General features: G+C 49.2%; 2 protein-coding genes across 2 annotated transcripts; one reads left to right on the plus strand and one right to left on the minus strand.

Moving 5' to 3' along the window:
* The first annotated feature begins 3038 nt into the window (after positions 1–3038).
* On the plus strand, positions 3039–6863 carry trim69 (tripartite motif containing 69). Its single transcript, XM_076044919.1, has 6 exons — positions 3039–3873; positions 4072–4167; positions 4465–4698; positions 5352–5374; positions 5458–5573; positions 5872–6863. The coding sequence occupies exons 1-6, from the start codon at positions 3220–3222 to the stop codon at positions 6414–6416; spliced, it is 1668 nt and encodes a 555-aa protein (XP_075901034.1). The 5' UTR covers positions 3039–3219; the 3' UTR covers positions 6417–6863.
* A 179-nt stretch (positions 6864–7042) lies between these two features.
* On the minus strand, positions 7043–18503 carry LOC142900596 (bone morphogenetic protein 1-like). Its single transcript, XM_076044979.1, has 20 exons — positions 18329–18503; positions 16182–16271; positions 16002–16109; positions 15806–15923; positions 15042–15220; positions 14847–14952; positions 13983–14107; positions 13578–13693; positions 13116–13218; positions 12889–13005; positions 12349–12494; positions 12015–12210; positions 11790–11915; positions 11159–11322; positions 10886–11066; positions 10187–10312; positions 9976–10103; positions 8704–8917; positions 8254–8504; positions 7043–7653 (listed from the first exon to the last, which is right to left on the minus strand). The coding sequence occupies exons 1-20, from the start codon at positions 18462–18464 to the stop codon at positions 7501–7503; spliced, it is 2883 nt and encodes a 960-aa protein (XP_075901094.1). The 5' UTR covers positions 18465–18503; the 3' UTR covers positions 7043–7500.
* Between the last annotated feature and the right edge of the window lie 422 nt (positions 18504–18925).

Consider the following 18925-nt stretch of genomic DNA (forward strand, 5'->3'; position numbering starts at 1 on the left):
CAAACGCGATCTGTCATGAAAATAAAGCGCAAGCAGTCACGTCACTGTAGGTGTATTTGATTAAATTGAAAATGCCCTTACTGAGTGTTTATGAAATGATTGAGTTGGTTGCCAGGTGTCAAACTTTCTGTCAGGTTAGAGGTGCGCAAAAATGTGGCAGCAGCATCAGCATCATCAGCAGTAGACAGCACTGTGGGTGAGCAGGGCCCAAACTCAGACAAGGCGCCAACAGTCGGACCCCCGGGGGAAATTAAAAGCGGATTCTTGTGTTTTCACACACACACACACACACACACACACACACACACACACACACAGCTCTGTGTGCTGGGCTTTCTTCTGTGTCAGCCTGCACGGATATAATCATAATAATAACAACAACAGCAGATATTAGATTATTAGATTTACAGTCCTCACCCTCTTTACCAACAGAAGTTGTTGCAGGAGGCTGCTGGCTGCAGTTTCTCACTCCCTCCCTGGAGCCATCTGGAGCCACGTGAAAAAAATATGAGCAAAAAAACAAAAACAAAACAAGAACTATATACAAATGTGCAAAAATATTTTTAAAATTCATACTTTGTATCATGTAATCATATTTTATAGTCCTGTATTGTGCAAATTCTCATCACCTGTGTTTTCACACAATCATCTGTGTGCCTCTGTCTGGTCATTAAAATCCCCAAACATGAAAATAAATCATCCTATTCTTCTTTGTTTGCTGTTTGTTTTAAATATTCTGTAAAAACAGAAACGGGTTTCCTAAGAAAACAGCATGACAACAAGGATGACATTGAACTGTGACCTTACAGGCCTGTCAGTGCACCTCACTGCACACAGGGTTTCATATTTACAATCCTGGTGCCGGAAGCAGCCTGAGAGTCTCTGCCTCCGTTTGGGCTTCTCTAATACATGAAAGGAGGAAACATGCTTATAATAAAGGGGATCTTTCTCATGCGGAGGAGAGAAGACAGAATTTTCGGGGGATGTCACTGTCATTGGAACAGATTTGTAAAAAGAACAAATTAAGAAATGCAAAAGTTAAAGAAAAAAGGGAAATAGTACACATAAAATAGTCTATTTCAAGAACCATCAACTTGAATAGGAAGCTTGACCCCCCTGTCCATTATTGGGACTGCAGAAACCTAATATTTCTACACCTTCTTGTCCTTGAGTCTCTTTTCTCCTCGCAGGTCCGTCTCAATGCCGCCACATCCTGGTTATTTTTAGCCCCAGTAAGTTTCAGTGGGCCTCCAGTTTCCCCAGCGCCTTTACACATCAGCGCAGGGATTAAATTAGGGCGCGTGTTCTTTGTGTTTGTGTGTGTGTGTGTGTGTGTGTGTGTGTGTGTGTGTGTGTGTGTGTGTGTGTGTGTGTGTGTGTGTGCGTTTGCCTGTGTGAAGAGGCCTTTCTTTTATTTCCCTCTTTCCCCATAAATACTGCATTTTTTATCTTTGACACTGCCATGCATGGCTGCACACACTGCAGCGCACGTTCACACTCTTTGTGCAGCCATGCAGCAGCTTCCACCTCACAACTGGAGACGGATGAAAATGCCACCGCATGATGCATTTGGAAAAAAAAATTTAAATGATTTTTATGTTTTATGAGTTCATCCAATATTGTATTATATCGTGTCCCTCAACTTACATCTATTCTGCAGAGCTGAGTTGAAGAGTCCGAGGCTGGAAATTTTCTCTGCTTCGGTCGCCCCTCCACCCAACCTCACCCCAACCCCGCTTCTACGACCCTGGGGGAATTATGGGAATCTTAAAGCCAGAGAATGTCAAATTCTTAATTAACTCAACACACCCAATCTGCCCCTCGTGTTAATTATGAAGGTGGTCACTTTTTATTTCTGGACCACTGGAGGTTACAAGTTAATTACACAGCGAGCCGCCACTTAATTTCCAGTAAAAAGTCGGAATGTGTGTGGAATATTCCAGATAACACTTTCTAATCAATTTGCTCCGCTCTTGCCTACAATCTCCGGTAATTGCGCCAAAACACTGCACCAGAGCTATTTTATGCAGGCTGATTTGAATTCTTTGAAGTGTTTTTCTTCATGTTTTATGTGTGTGAGAGTTTGTGTGTACACAGTTTCCCAGACAGGGACAAGCAGCGTCACGGAATCTTAAATTTTCATCTGCAATTTGGAACTAATATCTATTTAATTGGATATTTTATTTTTTTTATATATATAAAAAGTCACCACATTGCCGTCGTCATCAGGGGCAGCAGCACCGCGATGACGTCATTGTCCTCTTCACCTGCTTCCCTTACTCAACCGCTTCCGTTTTAGCTTCATCTTCGTGTTTCCATTTCAACTTTGGACACCAGATGTCACTGTTGTTCATGACACCGAGTCCACGACTCCTTTCCCAAATCATACATAAGAACGATAAAAGTGATCCAGAAGCATCAAAGAATTTCCACAGCTTCAAAGAAAATACTACATAGAAAAATACATTTTTTTTCTATTTGGATTACAAACTCTGATGTTTGTGAAGAAAGAGGCTGATGTGTAGTGGACGGATGCTGCAGTCCCTCTGGGAACAGTTTAATATCTGCTTTAATAAGCAGATGAGGGGGAGAAAAGGGGAAAAATGGAAAGCTTGCAGGAGTCTGCAGTGTCCATGTTTGCCTTTGGCAGAGGGTTCTTCCAGCAGGAAGTGTTCTCACATTGTGTGACTCACCTGGTAGTCTTGTTTACCCTTTTTAGCCGTGATGAAATCTAATTGGGCAGAGTGCCTCACTGAGAGAAAGGGGCAGGGAGAACTATGTCACAGCTCAGGCTGCCACACACTCAGACTTGCTGGCTCAAAGTCACAGAAAATGGATTTACATTTTTCAGCAGTTACTCTGCAGCAGATTAAGAGAGTTGAGTGAAGGCAGGACTTTCCTCCTCTGCGCTGCCAGACTTCACAAACATGCCACAGTTCAAAAAAAGAGGGGGAGAGAAAAAAAATCCAGAGTCCGCCCCCGCTTCCTGACTGGGACGTTTACGTCAGCCCAGAGAGAAAAGACGAGGCCCCGCTGAGATCCCCTGACTATCTGCTGAGATCTGCTGAGAGCGTGGAACTGCTCCTGCTCCTGCAACTCCGTCATTTCCCTACAATCAACAGGAAGACCGTCGGACTGAGGGAGCCGCCTCACTCTGCACCGGAGGAAGGACGTGGAAGGTCCAGCTGCACACGGAGGGGAACAACCAAGGCAGAAGGAATGAGCAAGAATCAGAAAGAGGTGAAGAAAATCCAGTCAGTCTATCTGCAGAACTTGGAGAAGCTCAACCAGGGGCTGAAGCCTGACAAGAAGAGTTGGAAGCCCAAGGAGGGAGAGTTTGCTGTGCAAACGGCCATGGAGAAGCTGCGGCCGCCTCCTATCGGCGGGAAGGCGGCCAAGGGCTCGGCGCACACCAACCGGATCAGCCGAGATCTCACCTGCTCCATCTGCCTGGACCTGTTCAAGCAGCCGGTGTCGCTGCCCTGCGACCACACCTTCTGCCAGGCCTGCATCGAGGGCTACTGGACTGGACCGCGGGGTCCCAGCCAGGGGGGGACGGGTTCATGTCCCCAGTGCAGGAAGATCTACCCGGGTCAGAGCTACAGGCCCAACCGCATCGTGGCAAACATTGTGGAGAGCTACTGCCAGGGCCTGGAGGAGAGCGGGGCCACGGCAGGGCCTACCGAGGGGTCCGGTGGCAGCGGCGGGGTGGAGAGGGTCCCAGCACCGGTGCCCCGCTGCACCCGCCACAGGGAGGAGCTGAAGCTGTACTGCGAGGAGGACCAGGAGCTGGTGTGTCTGGTCTGTGGCCTCTCCCAGGAGCACCGGAACCACAGCATGGTGTGTGTCCAGGAGGCCGAGCACAAGTACAGGGTGAGTGGGGATCCCGTCCAATCACAGCGCAGGGAGACAATGAGGTGGTCAGCTAACTTTGATAGAAGCATATTGGATTTGTTTTAGTTCCTCTCTCTGCTGCTCTGTTGCTATCTATGAACCAATTGAGTGACGTCGTTGAGCGATTCCTAGATGGACGTGTCGGTGTGTGATGACTGTGTGTGTTTGTGGTGGCAGGCGTCTCTGAACAGCTCCATGGAGTCCCTTAGGGGTGAACTCAACACGGCGCTGCAGTGTGACAGGGAGGCCGAGGAGGAAGTCCGAAAGCTGAAGGTACGAAACCAAAACAAGTCGCTCCCTGCAAGTTTCTGAAAACTCATCTAGTCCCTCCCAGAGGTCCCAAATCATCGGTCGACGCTGAGATATTTGCTTTTTCATCCAAAAATCACATGATTGATTATGCAAAACCTTATTAGATCTCCGGACAGCAGGATAGTTTGCCCCGTGTTGACAACTTTCTGCTAAAGCTGATGCTTACATGCACCACATGCATCCAACATGTCTGGAAGCTGGTTTGAGATCTTTGACGTGCCCACCGTGCAGATCGTCCGTTTTTTCCCACCCACCCAGGAGCACACGGCCGACCTGAAGCAGCGTATCGAGGCCCAGTTCAGCGACCTGCACCAGTTCCTGTACCAGGAGGAGAAGCTGCTGCAGGTCAAGCTGAAGACGGAGGAGCGGCGGGAGCTCATCCGTCTGGACGAGCACAAGGCCCTGCTGTGCGTGGAGATCTCCCGTCTGCAGAGGGCCGTGCAGGAGATCGAGGAGAAGCTGAAGGAGCAGGACCCTTTCACTCTGCTGCGGGTGAGTTTCACCTCCCGCCTGCTGCCTCCCACTCCTGCCCACGGGCGACGTCAAGCACCACAAACACAGTCCATCTGGATGCTGCCGAGAGGCCCCATGAGTCAGTCGAGGGGATGACTGAGGCCGGAAATGCTGAGCTGTCGATTCTGAGCCTTGTTTATGACCGAGGTTTATGTGTATTGCCAGAAAAAAACACAAGGGCTGAAAAAGGCGAAAGTTTAGTTAATTCATCGGTTTGGTCGGTGATTGAAAAAATATCTAAATGTGACGATGAAGGCTCAGTTTTGGAACGTTTGAAAATCAATGCCGCTACTACTACCGCTAGTAGGAGAAGCCTGGAGCAGTGAGGGGAGACAGGAAGTAGGCCAGTGAGCTCATTCGCTGATCGGCGGGATAAAGAGTTTAGTTTGGGCACGGCGCCACCCGCAGGCTCCCAGCTGTGGGACTTTCCCCCGGCCGCTGGGACGTCCCAGCGGCCGGGGGAAAGTTAGCGTAGCCTCAGAGGTTGATGTCATGTGGAAAAAACTTTATCTCCATTCAAGTTTCAGGAAAATGTTAATCCCCATTAACTCTCCCCCTCTCTCGCCCCCCCTCTCTCCCCGTTCCCTTCCCCATTTCTCTCTTCCTGTGTTTGTTATTGCGTCTGCTCTCAGAGCATCAAGGTCCTCCTGCAGAGGTGAGAGTCGGGCCGATCGCTCCAACATTCCTTCCCGTTCTTTGTTTTCGCTCGGCCTTCTGACTCTTTGCTTCTGTTGGCAGGCCCTCGCTCAAGTTCGAGAAGCCGGCGCTGACGCCGCCCAGTCTGTGCGAGGGTCGCTTCGCAGGGCCCCTGCAGTACCGAGTGTGGAAATCCATGAAAGGGAGCATTTATCCAGGTGCGTGAGAGAGAAACAGACACATTGTTTTCCTTTACCGACGAATCTTGCATGCACTCAATGATCAGATTCCCGTAAAAAAGTTAAACAAACGCTTTTGATTAGCTTTATTTCATCTTTTCCTGCATAAATTAAGAACAAAAGGTTCCCCTGGTGTCCAGAAGATCTAGAGATCTGAAAATTAGTAGAATATTGGGCATTATATACATACAATTATTGCTTTGATTGATTGATTGAAAGCACTGCCTGTAGTAGAACTCCACACCAAGCTGAGACCAATAATCTTCCTCTCTCCCAGTTCCAGCAGCCATCACTTTCAACTCCAGCACGGCCAACCCCTGGCTCAGCCTGACCTCCTCCCTCACCTGCGTGCGCTACCAGACCTTCAACCACACGGTGCAGGACAACCCCTACCGCTTTAACGCCGCCCTGTCGCTGCTGGGCAGCCAGGGCTTCACCCACGGCCGCCACTACTGGGAGATCGAGGTGTACAGCAGCACCGTGTGGACGGTGGGGGTGGCGCGGGAGTCCGTGCCCAGGAAGGGGGTGATCAAAGCCCTGCCTGCCAACGGCTTCTGGACCCTGTCGCTCTCCTACGGCATCCAGTACATGGCCGGCACCTCGCCGCCCAAGGTTCTGTCCCTGGAGGAGCCGCTGGCCCGGATCGGCGTCTACCTGGACTACAAGAGGGGCCTGGTGTCCTTCTACAACGCCGAGAGCATGACGCACCTGTACACCTTCAGGGAGAACTTCAGGGAGACGCTGTACCCCTACTTCAACCTGGGCTTCCTGGACAAAGTGCACGAAAACGAGCCGCTCAAAGTTTTCCTTCCAAAGATTTAGGAGGCGGCTGGTTGGAGGAGCCAGACAGGATCTGCAGCCCGACCGACCGCCGCGTGTCTAATTACAAGAGACCGAGCCGAGAGGAGCCGAGAGGGGAAAACGTCCATTTCTCCCTCCCAGTGCGCTTTTAGAACCCTAGTTGCATTTCTCCAGCGTTTACCATAAACATGTAACATAGTTGAGTGGGAAAATCGTTCAAATGGTGCCTTACAAAATCCTGTGATATTTTTCATGCAACTCATGCAAGTACATACCACTTAAAGACTAGAAATGCTCGTGCTATTGTTATTAATTAAACATGAACCAGCAATTCAGTTGTTAGATTTCATTACATCATATGTTCATTTTTTTTATTGTGCATTATTGTTGTTTTGTTTATTCTCAGATTGACTCTGGAATTTTTGGTTGTACCATTGTGCCTGCAGGACTAAAGAGAAGTTCAAGCAGCGGGGTTTAATTTGACTCACTTTGTTTCCTCTTTGGAGGAATTTCCCCGCGGAGAAAAAAATAGGGCAAAGGGAAACACCTTTATGCTCGTGCAGCCCGAACAGGATGGGCAGTAGCTCCTTAGTGATAGGATGCTGGATGGTGTCAAAGAAACAAAAAAAGCTGCATGAATGCACTTGCAAAATAATATAAAGCTTAAATCTTTGACATATTTTATTCCCTATTTAACAATAAAGTGCATCAAATTCAGATGTGATCAAACCTCAAGCTCACACAACCAAAGAGCAACACGATGTTCATCGCGTCGGGATTGAAAACGAGGCAACAAAAAAAATATATATATAGATACTGTATATATCACAATATATACATCCCACATCTCGAGCCGATGCGATTGGCTGATTCATTTACAGGCTAAGGCGGCCGAGGTGCCCTGGGGATAAATCACTAACACACACTAACAGTCCTCCGTTTTCCGCCCTACAGGCAGCTACGGGAAGGTTCGGCGCCCAGTTCCAGCAGCTGTGAGCGTGCCGGGGTTTTTGTGGCGCACGTCCTCGCCTTCGCCCTCCGTCTGCAGACAGGGCGTGTCCCGCCCGCTGAAAACATTTCGTTTCGTGGCGCGTCGGCTCCAGGTTCAGATCTGGGTTCGCTCCGACTCGCTGGTGTGCAGCGTGTCCTGGAACTTGGTGCTGGTGTAGCGCACGTGGAAGCCTTTCTTGTTGATGCTGTCGTCCGAGTGGAACTTCAACACTAAGGCGTCGCCTGCTGAGTAGACCTCCTCCGGGGCCTGAAGTTGGTTTATAATAATAAGTGCAAGACGTAATAATTAGGGTTGTCAGCATAAACGTGGCAATCGCAATGAGGTCAGATAATAACATTGGGCTAATTTCTTTAATCGCATTTTAATCGCAGACCCCTTCCTTTCACCGACAGTCAGGTCCTCAAGCCACATAGCTATGTTTCAACGACATTAGCTGTGCTTCTATTGTGCAGTTCACACCGCTGTAGCTGTATTTAACCGAGAAAGGACCCAAATTGGAACTCCTGCAAATTACATATATTTAAATGTGTCTAGATGCACCGCTTTCAAAAATCTTTTCTTTGTGCTCATTTTGGTTCCCAATTCAGACACTCCCATAACAATTAATTTACATTAATATGGACACGAAACCTGTTCTGAAATGCAAAATAACAAAATTATAAACATGCAATCAATACGCGATTAATCATTATTAACTATGGAACATCAGAGATTGAATAATTGATTGAATAATTGATTGAATAATAATAATTGAATAATTGCAATTAAATTTTAATCGTTTAATCGCCCTGGAAATAAGTACTAATAAAGTGTTTTACATGTCAGGCTGGATGTTGTTGGGCTTACCCCAGACCCGCAGTACCGTCCCAGCCTCGGGGACTTGACATCAGCGCCGTCGTACAGCTCCACATAGTCGTAGCCACAGTCGGCCTCCTCCTCGATCTCAAAGACGTGGAAGACGACCTCCACGCCGTAGCCCTTCTCGGCCGAGACCACCCACAGGCAGTCCGAGCCGCTGGGGTAGTTGTTGTCCCCAAACTGGGCATGAGAGTAGAGCTCCTTGGTCCTGACCTCGGCGTTCAGGCTTCCTCCGCATTCTGGGAATTTGCAACCACAAAATTAGAGGGGGTCAAAAAAGAAGAACTCGTTAAAAGGGACCAAAAAAAAAAGCGAGGGAAGAATGCGGGCGGCTAAATAAAGCAGCTCGCAAAAAAAAGGAGTGGTTAGAATGTCACGTTTCAAAGTCAATAATTTGGCCTCTAGTTTGGCAGCTCTTTCTGATTGGTGCGAACCTACCTGCTGTGTATGAAGCCTCGAAGCCTTTCTTCTGCACCGAGTTGTCCGAGAAGAAGCGCAGGAACATGTCGCTGCCGCCCGAGACCACCGGCGGTGGCTTCCTGGCGCCACAGAAACGTCCCAGACTGGATGCCCGAGCGTCCCGGCCATCAAAGACCTCCAGGTGGTCGTAGGCGCACTCCAAGTGAGCCTCCATGTCGACCTCATTAAAAACCTGCTCACACACACACAAAGCCTCTGAAATGTCAGAGTTTTGGGTTTTTTGGGTTTTTTTCACTCGACCATGGCAACAGAAGCTTTTCGGAAGTTCCACATAGAGAAAGATTCCACCCACTGTCAACACAAGGGAAGAAGCCTAGAGTGGCCATGTGCTTAAACATGCAAAAAAAAAAAAAAACACTCACACAAAAATGATGAAAATCAATGCAACTATGCAACACAGAATCACAGTATGATACTTTAATTGCTAAATAGACTCATTTCATGGCACGCGGTGAAACAGCAGATAATTGTAGGGCTTGCATGGGTTATACGATAAATGTCACAGGAGTTCCTCGCGCCTAATTAGCCAATTGAGAAGTCGGTCATGTGCAATCAGCGGAAGGGATGTTGTTACTTTCCTGCTTTTGGAGTCGCAATGTGGGAATGTTCCATCAATAATGTGCGACAACCTTGTTAACTGTGCGCGACTCGCATAGCTTTGCATTCCATGTACCTTGTGTGTGTCTACTTTTGTCTTTAGCGGCAACATTTACAAGTCAGCATGAGCTCAAAGCTCCGGCTAGCAACAGCGATGCGGATGTTATAAGACCATAGAGCCCTGTCTCTGTCTCTGTCTCTGTCTGTCTCTCTCTCTACCTCACTCACCCTTTCTTTCTCTCTCTCTTTGTGGCCTCCTCGCCAGGAGCCGCTGTCACGCCAGTGTGGTGCCGCTGGAAAGCTGTCGTGAGACACCAGACGAGCTGCAGCGTCACACAGCTGCCCAGACCGACTGTTTGCACGTCACCAACGTGAGCGCTGCTCCCGGCTGGGCAGGATTTTCTGCCTGCAAAACTTTCTTCTCATCTGAAGGCCACCACATTTGCAGATTCTTAAACCTTTTACTTTTCCATGGAATTTGGCCACTACAGGCTTCCATCGGTTGGCACAAATGTTCTAATCAACACAGTGGCAAGTAGCAAATGTGAGAAATTTGGATTCAAGTTGAGTTATTTGGTTTAATGTCTATTGTTAGACCCTCTCACCAAAAAAAATAAATATATGTGGACATACCAGTCTGATGCGATGTCCTGGCGTGGTGCTCAGTGCCCAGGTGCAGGCCTTCTTGCTGGGATACCTGTGAGGCCAGTTGGGGCTGCTGACGGTGCCCGACACCCCGGTGAGAACCTGATCACAGCCAGCTGAAGGACGACAACAGGAAGTAGTTTAGTACTCTCCAGCTCCTCAGAGTCTGCAGGCCGGCTGTTTTTCGTCCACGCTGTACCTTCCTTGCAGTCGCGCCGGTTGTCGTGCAGCATGAAGCCGCTGCGGCACTGGCAGCTGTAGCTCCCGAAGGTGTTGACGCACTCGTGCTGGCAGCCGCCATTTTCCGTGGAGCACTCGTCGATGTCTGTGGGAAATGTCGGTTCATTTTGATGCAACCCCGAAAATCGCATTGTGATCAGTCAACGGAGGATTTGCTAAAAGGTCCGGTGTGTAATATTTGGCCTGATTTACGACTTTTATATTGGTAAAAGTTTTCATATACCGCTTGTAAATATATTAATAAACGTGGATGCTAATTTGATTTTAGAACTCAAACAACAGTTCTTATCTATATATCCAACGAAGAAGAATGTGGACGAGGTATCCAGGCTTTGTGTGTGCAGGCCACCGTAGTAAACTGGCAAGCTCGGGAGAGGGAGGGAGAGAGGGTGAGTGCTGCATTCTTGACGTCCACTTGATGTTACTGTTTCTTCTCAAAATCACCAAATATTACACACTTAACCTTTTAAGGCCCAAAAGACAATGACAATGATCAGTGTCTCTGAGGAGGAGAAAATGATAAATGCAGATAGATTTTTGATTTCGAGAGTCACTTTGCGCAGAAGTCACGCCAACAGGAAACCAGATTAATCTTTTTCCTCCGAAATAAACCAGGAGGTCCTCCAAAACTCATCCAGCCCTAAGCAGCGCAGCTCACCGGAGAAGAAGTGAGCCTTGAAACCCCTCTTGGAGACGGTGTTGTCCGACTTGAACTCGATCCTCATGTCGTTGTGCAGCGAGGTGATGACCTCGGGCTTCTCCGCTCCGCAGAACTTCCCGTGGAGCTTGGAGTCCGAGCTGGAGCCGCTGCGCACCTCCACGTAGTCGTACTTGCACACCTGCCGGCGAAACACCGGACCATCTCACCGAACACTGACTTGACTGATTGATGTGATTCAGAGGAAAAGATGAAAACTGAACTTGAACCTACGTCGTTGCCCTCGGTCTCAAACATGTCGAAGACGAGGGTGATGCGGTACTGGATGGGCGCCATCAGCTGCCACACGCAGTTCTTGTTGGGGGGGTAGTCTTTGGGCCAGCCGGGGCTGCTGATGGAGCCGTTGAGCTGGGTGACAAACCCTCCACAGGCAGCTGCTGATGGGAGACAGACAGAGAGAGAGGGAGAGCACAGATTTTATTGGGAAAAAAACATAAATATGGTGAGAACTTTGGTACATTATTTCAGATTTTGTTTGTTGCATCCCCACTTTCATAGGCGAGTCTAAATTATTTAAACCAGCATTGCAAACTATATATTTATTGTTCGACAATAAAACTCTACAGGGGCAACACTGCCCTTCAGTGGTGCGGCATGGTCATTACAAGTGGGCTGCACAGACGTCGACAGCACGAAGCAGATCTGCCCAGTGAGGAGTCACAGAAAACCAACAAGAGTCGGAGGATGGAAACAATCAACACATGAACAACCAAAGCTGGATTAAACAACACTGCTGACAGTCTAGAGGTCTTTAAATGCTGAATGTGTAGAATTCAGTCCCCAGTGCTGCAGCTTTCGGCAGTTGTGTTTGTGTTTTGTGTGTCGGCGCCTTCACTTCACTCACTCTCACAGCTGCGCCGGTCGGCCGCAAGCTCGTACCCGGGCTCACAGGCACATCTGTAGCTGCCCAGCGTGTTGATGCAGCGCTGCTCACACTGGCCGTTGTCCGGACTGGAGCACTCGTCCATCTCTGGTTTAGTTTAAAGGGGGGAAAAAAAGAACACAAAACTAATTTTATTTGTCGTTAGCTTGTGCGCGTGTGTGTGTGAAAAGACTGAGGTGGGGGGACCTTTGAAAAAGTTGGCCGAGAACCCGGCCTTGTTGACGGAGCCGTCTGACACGAACTTGAGCCACAGCTGGTTGCTGCTGCTTTTGACCTCGACGGATTTGTCGTCGCCGCAGAAGCGGCCGAGCAGCCGGCTGCTCTCTGAGCCGCCGTCCCTCACCTCCACGTAGTCGTAGCCGCAGCTGTCGTGCTTCTCGATCTGCGGCGGGGGCAGAGGGCAGAAGTAGCACACCATGTATCACAGCAAGACACACAGTGCCGGGTCAGCCTGGCCTGGCCTGGCCTGGCCTGGCCTGGCAGACGGTCTGTGTTGTGAGTGGCTGTTTGTTTTCTTCACCTCAAAGGCCTGGAAGGACAGACCCACGCTGAAGCCCTCCGCCACCGTTATTTTCCATACGCACGCCTTGTTGGACTGGTAGTCGTCGGGGTAGTTGGGCGATTGGATCTGACCGCTGTCCCGCCTCAGGTCTCCGCCACAGACAGCTGGAGGAGGAGGAGGAACAGGGAGGAGGAGAAGGACCAGGAGGAGAAGAAAGAGAAGGAGGAGAAGATTGAGGAGGAGCAGAAGGAGAAGGAGGAGGAGAGGGAGGAGAAGATGGAGGAGGAGGAGGAGGAGGAGGAAGAGGGAGGAGGCGAAGAGAGAAGGAAAAGAAAGAGAAGGAGGAACAGATGGAGGAGGAGCAGGAGGTGGAGAAGGGGAATAAGAAGGAGAAGGAAGAGGAAAAAGAGGAAAGGGAGGAGAAGAAGGATGGGGGAGAAGAAAGAGGAGGAGAAGGAAGAGGAGAAGAAGGAGGACAAGTAAGAGGAGGAGGAGGAGGAGTAACCAGGTAGCCCTCTAAACAAAGACACTTGGAAACACTTGGCAGCGTCCTTTTACCTTCATAAGTGGCTGAGAAGCCTTTGCCCACCCAGCTGCTGCTGCTGCTGAACTCCAGCCACAGGTGGCTGTCAGTGGAGACGATGGGCTCCGGCAGAGCGTCTCCACAGAAACGACCTGCCGGGGGAAAAAGGAGAAAAAAGGAGTGAGAGGAGATGGGACGTGCAGGCGGCGGACGACGGGTGAAAGCGGCCGCAGATGAGCTGATGGTGGGGGGAAGGAAGGACCTTTGAGAGGAGCTTTCCTCCAGAAGCCGTCCCGCACCTCCACATAGTCGTACCAGCAGAGGTGGCTCCTGAACACGTCCATGGAGGTGAAGTTCAGGACGATCTGAGAGGAAGAGGTACGATCAGTGGACGCAGCCATTTGCATTTTCCACTGCGAGAATCCAGTTAAATCAGCTGCTGTGAAGCTGTTGGATGGTCAGGTAGCTACACTTGATTTTGCAACATGTCTGGGGTGGTTGTTAGTCATCCAGGTCATGTGACACGTTTGAGATCATGAGTCCAAGATCAGGACTTATCTCCTGATCAGATCAAAACTAAAATCAGCGTTCAAACTTGCAGCGTTGCAGCAAAATTCAATATCAGGTAAGGAAATAAATAATAAATAAGAATATAGTAATAATATAGTATAGTGTATAATAATATAGTAAATAACTAGAAACAGTTATTCATTCATTGGCTGACCTTCTCTCCAGGTGTGACTGAGATCCTCCAGACGCAGTGAGCGTACGCCGAGTATCCGTTTGGAAAACCGGGAGAGGAGAAGTTCCCCGAGCTCTCCTGCAGGGTTTCCCCGCATTCTGGAACACACGCACGCACACACACACACACACACACACACACACACACACACACACACACACACACACACACACACACACACACACCATAGCTGAAGTTTTCAGTTTTCTCTTTTTCCAAACTGAATAAATCCTGCAGGTAATGCATTTCGTAATTTCCACCTTCACCTGCACATCTGACGTGGATGCAGACACTCTGCGTCGTCAGTGGCACTCAGATCGATGAAATGCAACTGGTTTGGCGGACACTTGAGCACACGGCTGTGACTCAGAGAGGCGGAGGACTTACTTGCACACTTGTAGAGCTTGCGGGCCTGAGTGACGTCGCCCCTGCTGAGTCGGTTCCTCTGTCCGATGGACGGCCGGACCCCGCTGACGTCGTACCGGGGCCGGATGGTGTCCAGGACGGTCCCTCTGTGTCAGAGGAGGAGAAACACCAGCTGCTCACTTGTAGCTGGCAGATGTCAGAATGCAGTTTTTGTTTTTTCTTCTGTTTTTTCGTTTTCGGTGACTCAGCGCCTTGACAGTTTATTGAAATCAGGTTTTTGAGTCTCCCCCCAATCCCTCCACCTCCACACACACACACGGGTTCCCATAGTGACCCCCCTATGAATGACAGGCATGTGCAAACACGGCGCGCTGAATGAGGCCTGTGCACGGTGCCAGCCGGCTCAGCGAAGCCGGATCCTGAATGCCAGAGAGAGAAAAGGCGGAAAAAAAAGAGGGGGTGCGTGTCGGGGGGGCGCCACTCCAGCCGAAATTGTTCAACAAAGCCAGGCCTTTATTTAGCTTGGCCCGCCTCCACGACCCACACCGGCAAAAACCACCGTGGAGGTACGAAAAAACAAAACAAAACATAAACACTGAGCAGAGGGGGCAACAACATGCAGAGATGAAAAGGAGACAAGTTGCGTGACAATGAAAAGGATCAAAGTCCCGAAGAGCTGAACAGAGGTCAATGGAAACACCTGCAAATCGCAATTGTACTTCGTTGAAATCTTAGAAATATTGCTTTTATTTTGCGAGAAACTGTAATGGAAACGCAGCCAGTGAAACAGTAAAGTAGCAAAATAGAAGACACACGTACAAACAACATAAATAAACACACAATAATAAACACTATAGGTTGAATTAAGACACAACCCTCACCCACCTGGAGAAGGTGTTCCTGGCATAGTGCATGATGCTGCCAAAGTCGTACACCTCGCCCAGGGAGTCCACCTCGTCCGGCTCCATCTTCAGGAAGTTGTACTCCTGCCCTGCTCGGTCACAAGGACTTGACTGTGAACAACAAGCAAAAACAAAGACACACACACACACACACACACAGACACACGCACGGTCCTACCTGGCTGGATGTTGTCCCTGACGATGCTCACATGCTCGTCGCGGTCGGGTCGCGTGTGCTCGTGCCAGAAGCCGATGACGTGGCCGAGCTCGTGCACCACGATGCCGAACTTGTCGCAGTTCTTCCCGATGGAGATGGCCTGCGGACCGCCGCCCCTCCTCCCCACGTAGGAGCAGCACCTGCAGGCCGAGAGGACGGAGACACCACACAACAAGGAGGTTGCGGGGGACGGTGTGTGTCAGTTGTGAGTGTGGGAAATAAAAACAAAATTGAGTGTGTAATAACCTGGAACACCGAAGCGAACGCTGTCCAAATCTGCAGGATTTACTCCGACTTAACTTGCAGGAATGTTGGATGAGCCTTCTTTCCTTCTATTCTTTTTTTTGTATTGCTCTTCTTTTCACACAGAAAACGCAGCAGCAACATAAAAAGTCTGCAAAAAGCATTTTTCCCATAGACCATAATAAAAAATATCAACGCCTTTAAAACGGCTGACAGGACGATTGTGACCTGAAATATAGCAAATCATTCTGTTGTAGATTTTTCAGTTACGACGTGTCTGTGAGTGACGTTCTCCAGAATGGTTCTGATTGGCCAAATAGATCATGTGAGTTACAGAGGCATGATGGGAAGTGACACGACTGCACTTGCTCTAAGGGCCCATTAATGCGGAAGTCCAAAACTTTTTCGGGTATGCGCTGAGTGAGCAACTTCATTGAAACGAATGGGCCGCCACCTTGGACTCTGGGGGTTCTGATCCCTACCCGCAGGGCCTGTAGGTGAAGACAATGTAGCTCTCCTCACTCGTCCTCTCTGTGAAGGCCACACAGGTGTGTTTCTCCCAGTGACGCATCGCCTGGCGGAAGATGGCTCTCTGGCTGCCTGCGAGGGATTTGAAAAAAAAAAAATAAAGTGAAATAAACCAAAAACAACTAAACAAGGTTCCTGACGGCGACTCACCGCTGAAGTTCCCGCTGATGACGTACGGGATGATGCCGTCGGGCCACACCCGCTCCGGCCTGGAGGTGGCCGCCCTCCTGCGACGACCGAGGCCCCGCCCACCGCTGGCTGCAACACAGGGAGACACAGTTGGTTCCTCCGGCCTTCCAGCTGAGGTCAGCGAGGGGAGGGTCACTCTACCGGGGTCCGTCTGGTTGGCTGGTCCTTGGGCGCGGCGCCTGAACATGCGCAGGTCGTCCTCGTCCAGGGCGATGTCTCCCCAGAAGGCGGCTGGCGGGAAGACGAGAGATTTGAACAGAGATCAGTGAAAATGAGCGGGGCACCTCTTTAATAGAGCATTAGGAAAGGCAACGAGGGCAACAACACCTCAGCTTTGGGAAAACCTCGGATTTTTCCTCTCATCGCTGGTCAAGAACTTGCAAACTTGCTTTGGTGGAAATACAACAACAAATCTTTAAAAAATATTGTTTAAGATCCAGAACATAATAAGAACGGAAAGGAATAAGAACAGCAGCGTGCAGAGTTTATAATCCAAATCCAAGGATTTTGATTTGCATAATCCACGATTCACGTGACCAAGGAGCAGAACAATAAGATAATCAGATCAATAATTAATTGTTGAAATAATGGGGAAAGCCGCCTCAAGGCAGCCTCACTGCACTCTCCCCCGCCCCGTCTCTCTCTCTCTCTCTCTCTCTCTCCCGCTCTCTCTCTCGCTCGCTCACGTGACATCACACCCAGGCCACGTTTCCCACCTCAGCGGGATTAACTGTGTGTGTTTCCACGATTGTGACTGCAGGAATCAGCCAGTCAGGCAGAACGGCTCACTCCGGTTCGCCCCACTCCCACCACCACATCCACCCCCCCCATTAAATAGCTCATTTAGCCGCGTGACGTAACAACCTTTGAAAAGTGTGAGTGAAAAGACGCGGCCGGTGCTGCGGCGCCCCTTTGAAGTGAAGCCACTCATGCAGAGTGTGACTGTAAATGACTGTCACCCCCGCGGCGTGCACCCCGTGCCCCGAAGGCAGAGGGATTTCACCGGCGTCCAGCCGAGGACTGAGCTGGCGCGGCCTCGCTGACCTCCCCGGTCTCCAGGCAACTGCCTCAGAGGAGCAGAGAGGAGCGGAGCGGAGAGGAGAGGAGAGGAGAGGAGCGCCGTGCTGTTGGAACTTTTCAAGAAAAATCACAAGCTGAGACCTTCCTGCACCTGTTGGATGGAAAACAGCGGCGTTCCTTTTTTTGGTGCTGGATGATGATGCATCGCTGAGTTGGTGTCTGCCTGCACCTCTGTTTTTGCACCATTTTAAGATATTTCAGCTGCACACTGTGATCGCGTGCAGTCGTGGGTTGTGTGATTTGTCCTCCAGAAATGCACCATGTGAACACTGCGCAAACACTATCAGACGGAAGCAACTGCCGCAGACATTTTAAACACAAAATTCCGTCACGTAAACAATATCGTAAACACTGATTTCAGGGGACAGTTTCACTCAAAGTAAGTCAAACTCTTTCGCAAGTCTTTCGGCAAAAATCGTACGTCGGAATGAAAGAATAAAGTTCAAGTAAATGTTGGTTTTTGTAATTTTTCGTCTTTGCTTGATCTCAATTTGTTACATTCATTATTTGTTTCATTGTAATTATTTGACACTTGCATGCATCCATTGACCACAATAAGCTCTTGAAATAAAATAATTTCTACTTAATAGGGGGATTTGTATTCCAAATAACTGTCAACACTTGAAAAGGTCAAATGTCAAAATCTGGTCGTCCGTTTGATTTCAGTTGGTCGTAATTTCACCGATCTGATCTGCATTTGTTGCTCTCTGAAGATTTTCATCGCCCCTTCAACATATGTTTAGTTTGTCAGCTGAAAATACTGAACTCAATAAAATCCTTCATCCATAAATTTAAGGAAAGGTTGTATTTATTGCCCAAGCATACTCACAATTGTTGTTTCTGTCAGAAGATTCTGATAAGATTTCTAAATATCTAATTTGTTGTATTTTATATTGATTTGATTTTCAATTTTGCAGCACAGGGCTCAACACTTTCACCTGTATTTTTGCTTGCTGCTGATGAAAGCAGATATCTAACAAGCGACTAATGATTCAAACTCGTTATATCTGATTATATTTTACATCATTTGATATCATTTTCCGAGTGGCAATAATAAAATATGCCCTGTCATTTTGCACGTGATTAATTTCCATCTAGTCATGCTTTAAATCAGAAGCCTCTTGGCCCCGAATGCCCTCACAAGAGCATATAAGAAAGAAATAAAGAAAGAAAAAAGAAAAGAAAGAAAATACAGAGCAGTAACGTACCAGCTTTACAGGGATCCTTATAATCGACTGACTCATCAGCGTTGGTGGAATTAGATTCCTCAAAGTGGCGGCGATCCGCCAGAGAAACGCGCAGAGAGACGCACAGCAGGAGCGCAAAGGCAGGAGCGACTTCCATCCCTCCGAGTGAGCGGGAGGTCGAGTCGGAAATGGAGGAAGGCAGCAAGGAGGAGGAGGAGGAGGAGGAAGAGGAAGAAGAGGAAGAGGAGGAAAAGAAGGGGGCGCAACAAGTTGACCTGGACAGCAGGGCTGCGGATGTAAAGGCGGGACGCGGTTCTGTTTTGTTCTCACGTGTCCATCGTGCCGCAGTGACTCGCAGGCAGCGGCAGCGGCGGCGGCGGCGCTGAGGGAGGAAACGCGCATTTAAATGAGGGCGGAGAGGAACCTCGGCTCACCTGCTGCCTGTGGAGCGACAGACAGGCTGTCAGTGCCGCGTGCGTCAACGCGCAACTCAATTTCACGCGTGAATGGCTTCGGCGCTGTAGTGCAAATTTGTTTCCCCGTCAGTGGAAAAACAGGACTTTTACGCACGGAGCTTTTAAATTGCAGGCAATATTTGAATGATGATGAAACGATCCC

Source organism: Nelusetta ayraudi, unplaced genomic scaffold (genome assembly GCF_046127955.1).
Source record: "Nelusetta ayraudi isolate G7.1 ecotype Tasmania unplaced genomic scaffold, CSIRO-AGI_Nayr_v1 ptg000083l, whole genome shotgun sequence".
Classification (NCBI taxonomy): domain Eukaryota; kingdom Metazoa; phylum Chordata; class Actinopteri; order Tetraodontiformes; family Monacanthidae; genus Nelusetta; species Nelusetta ayraudi.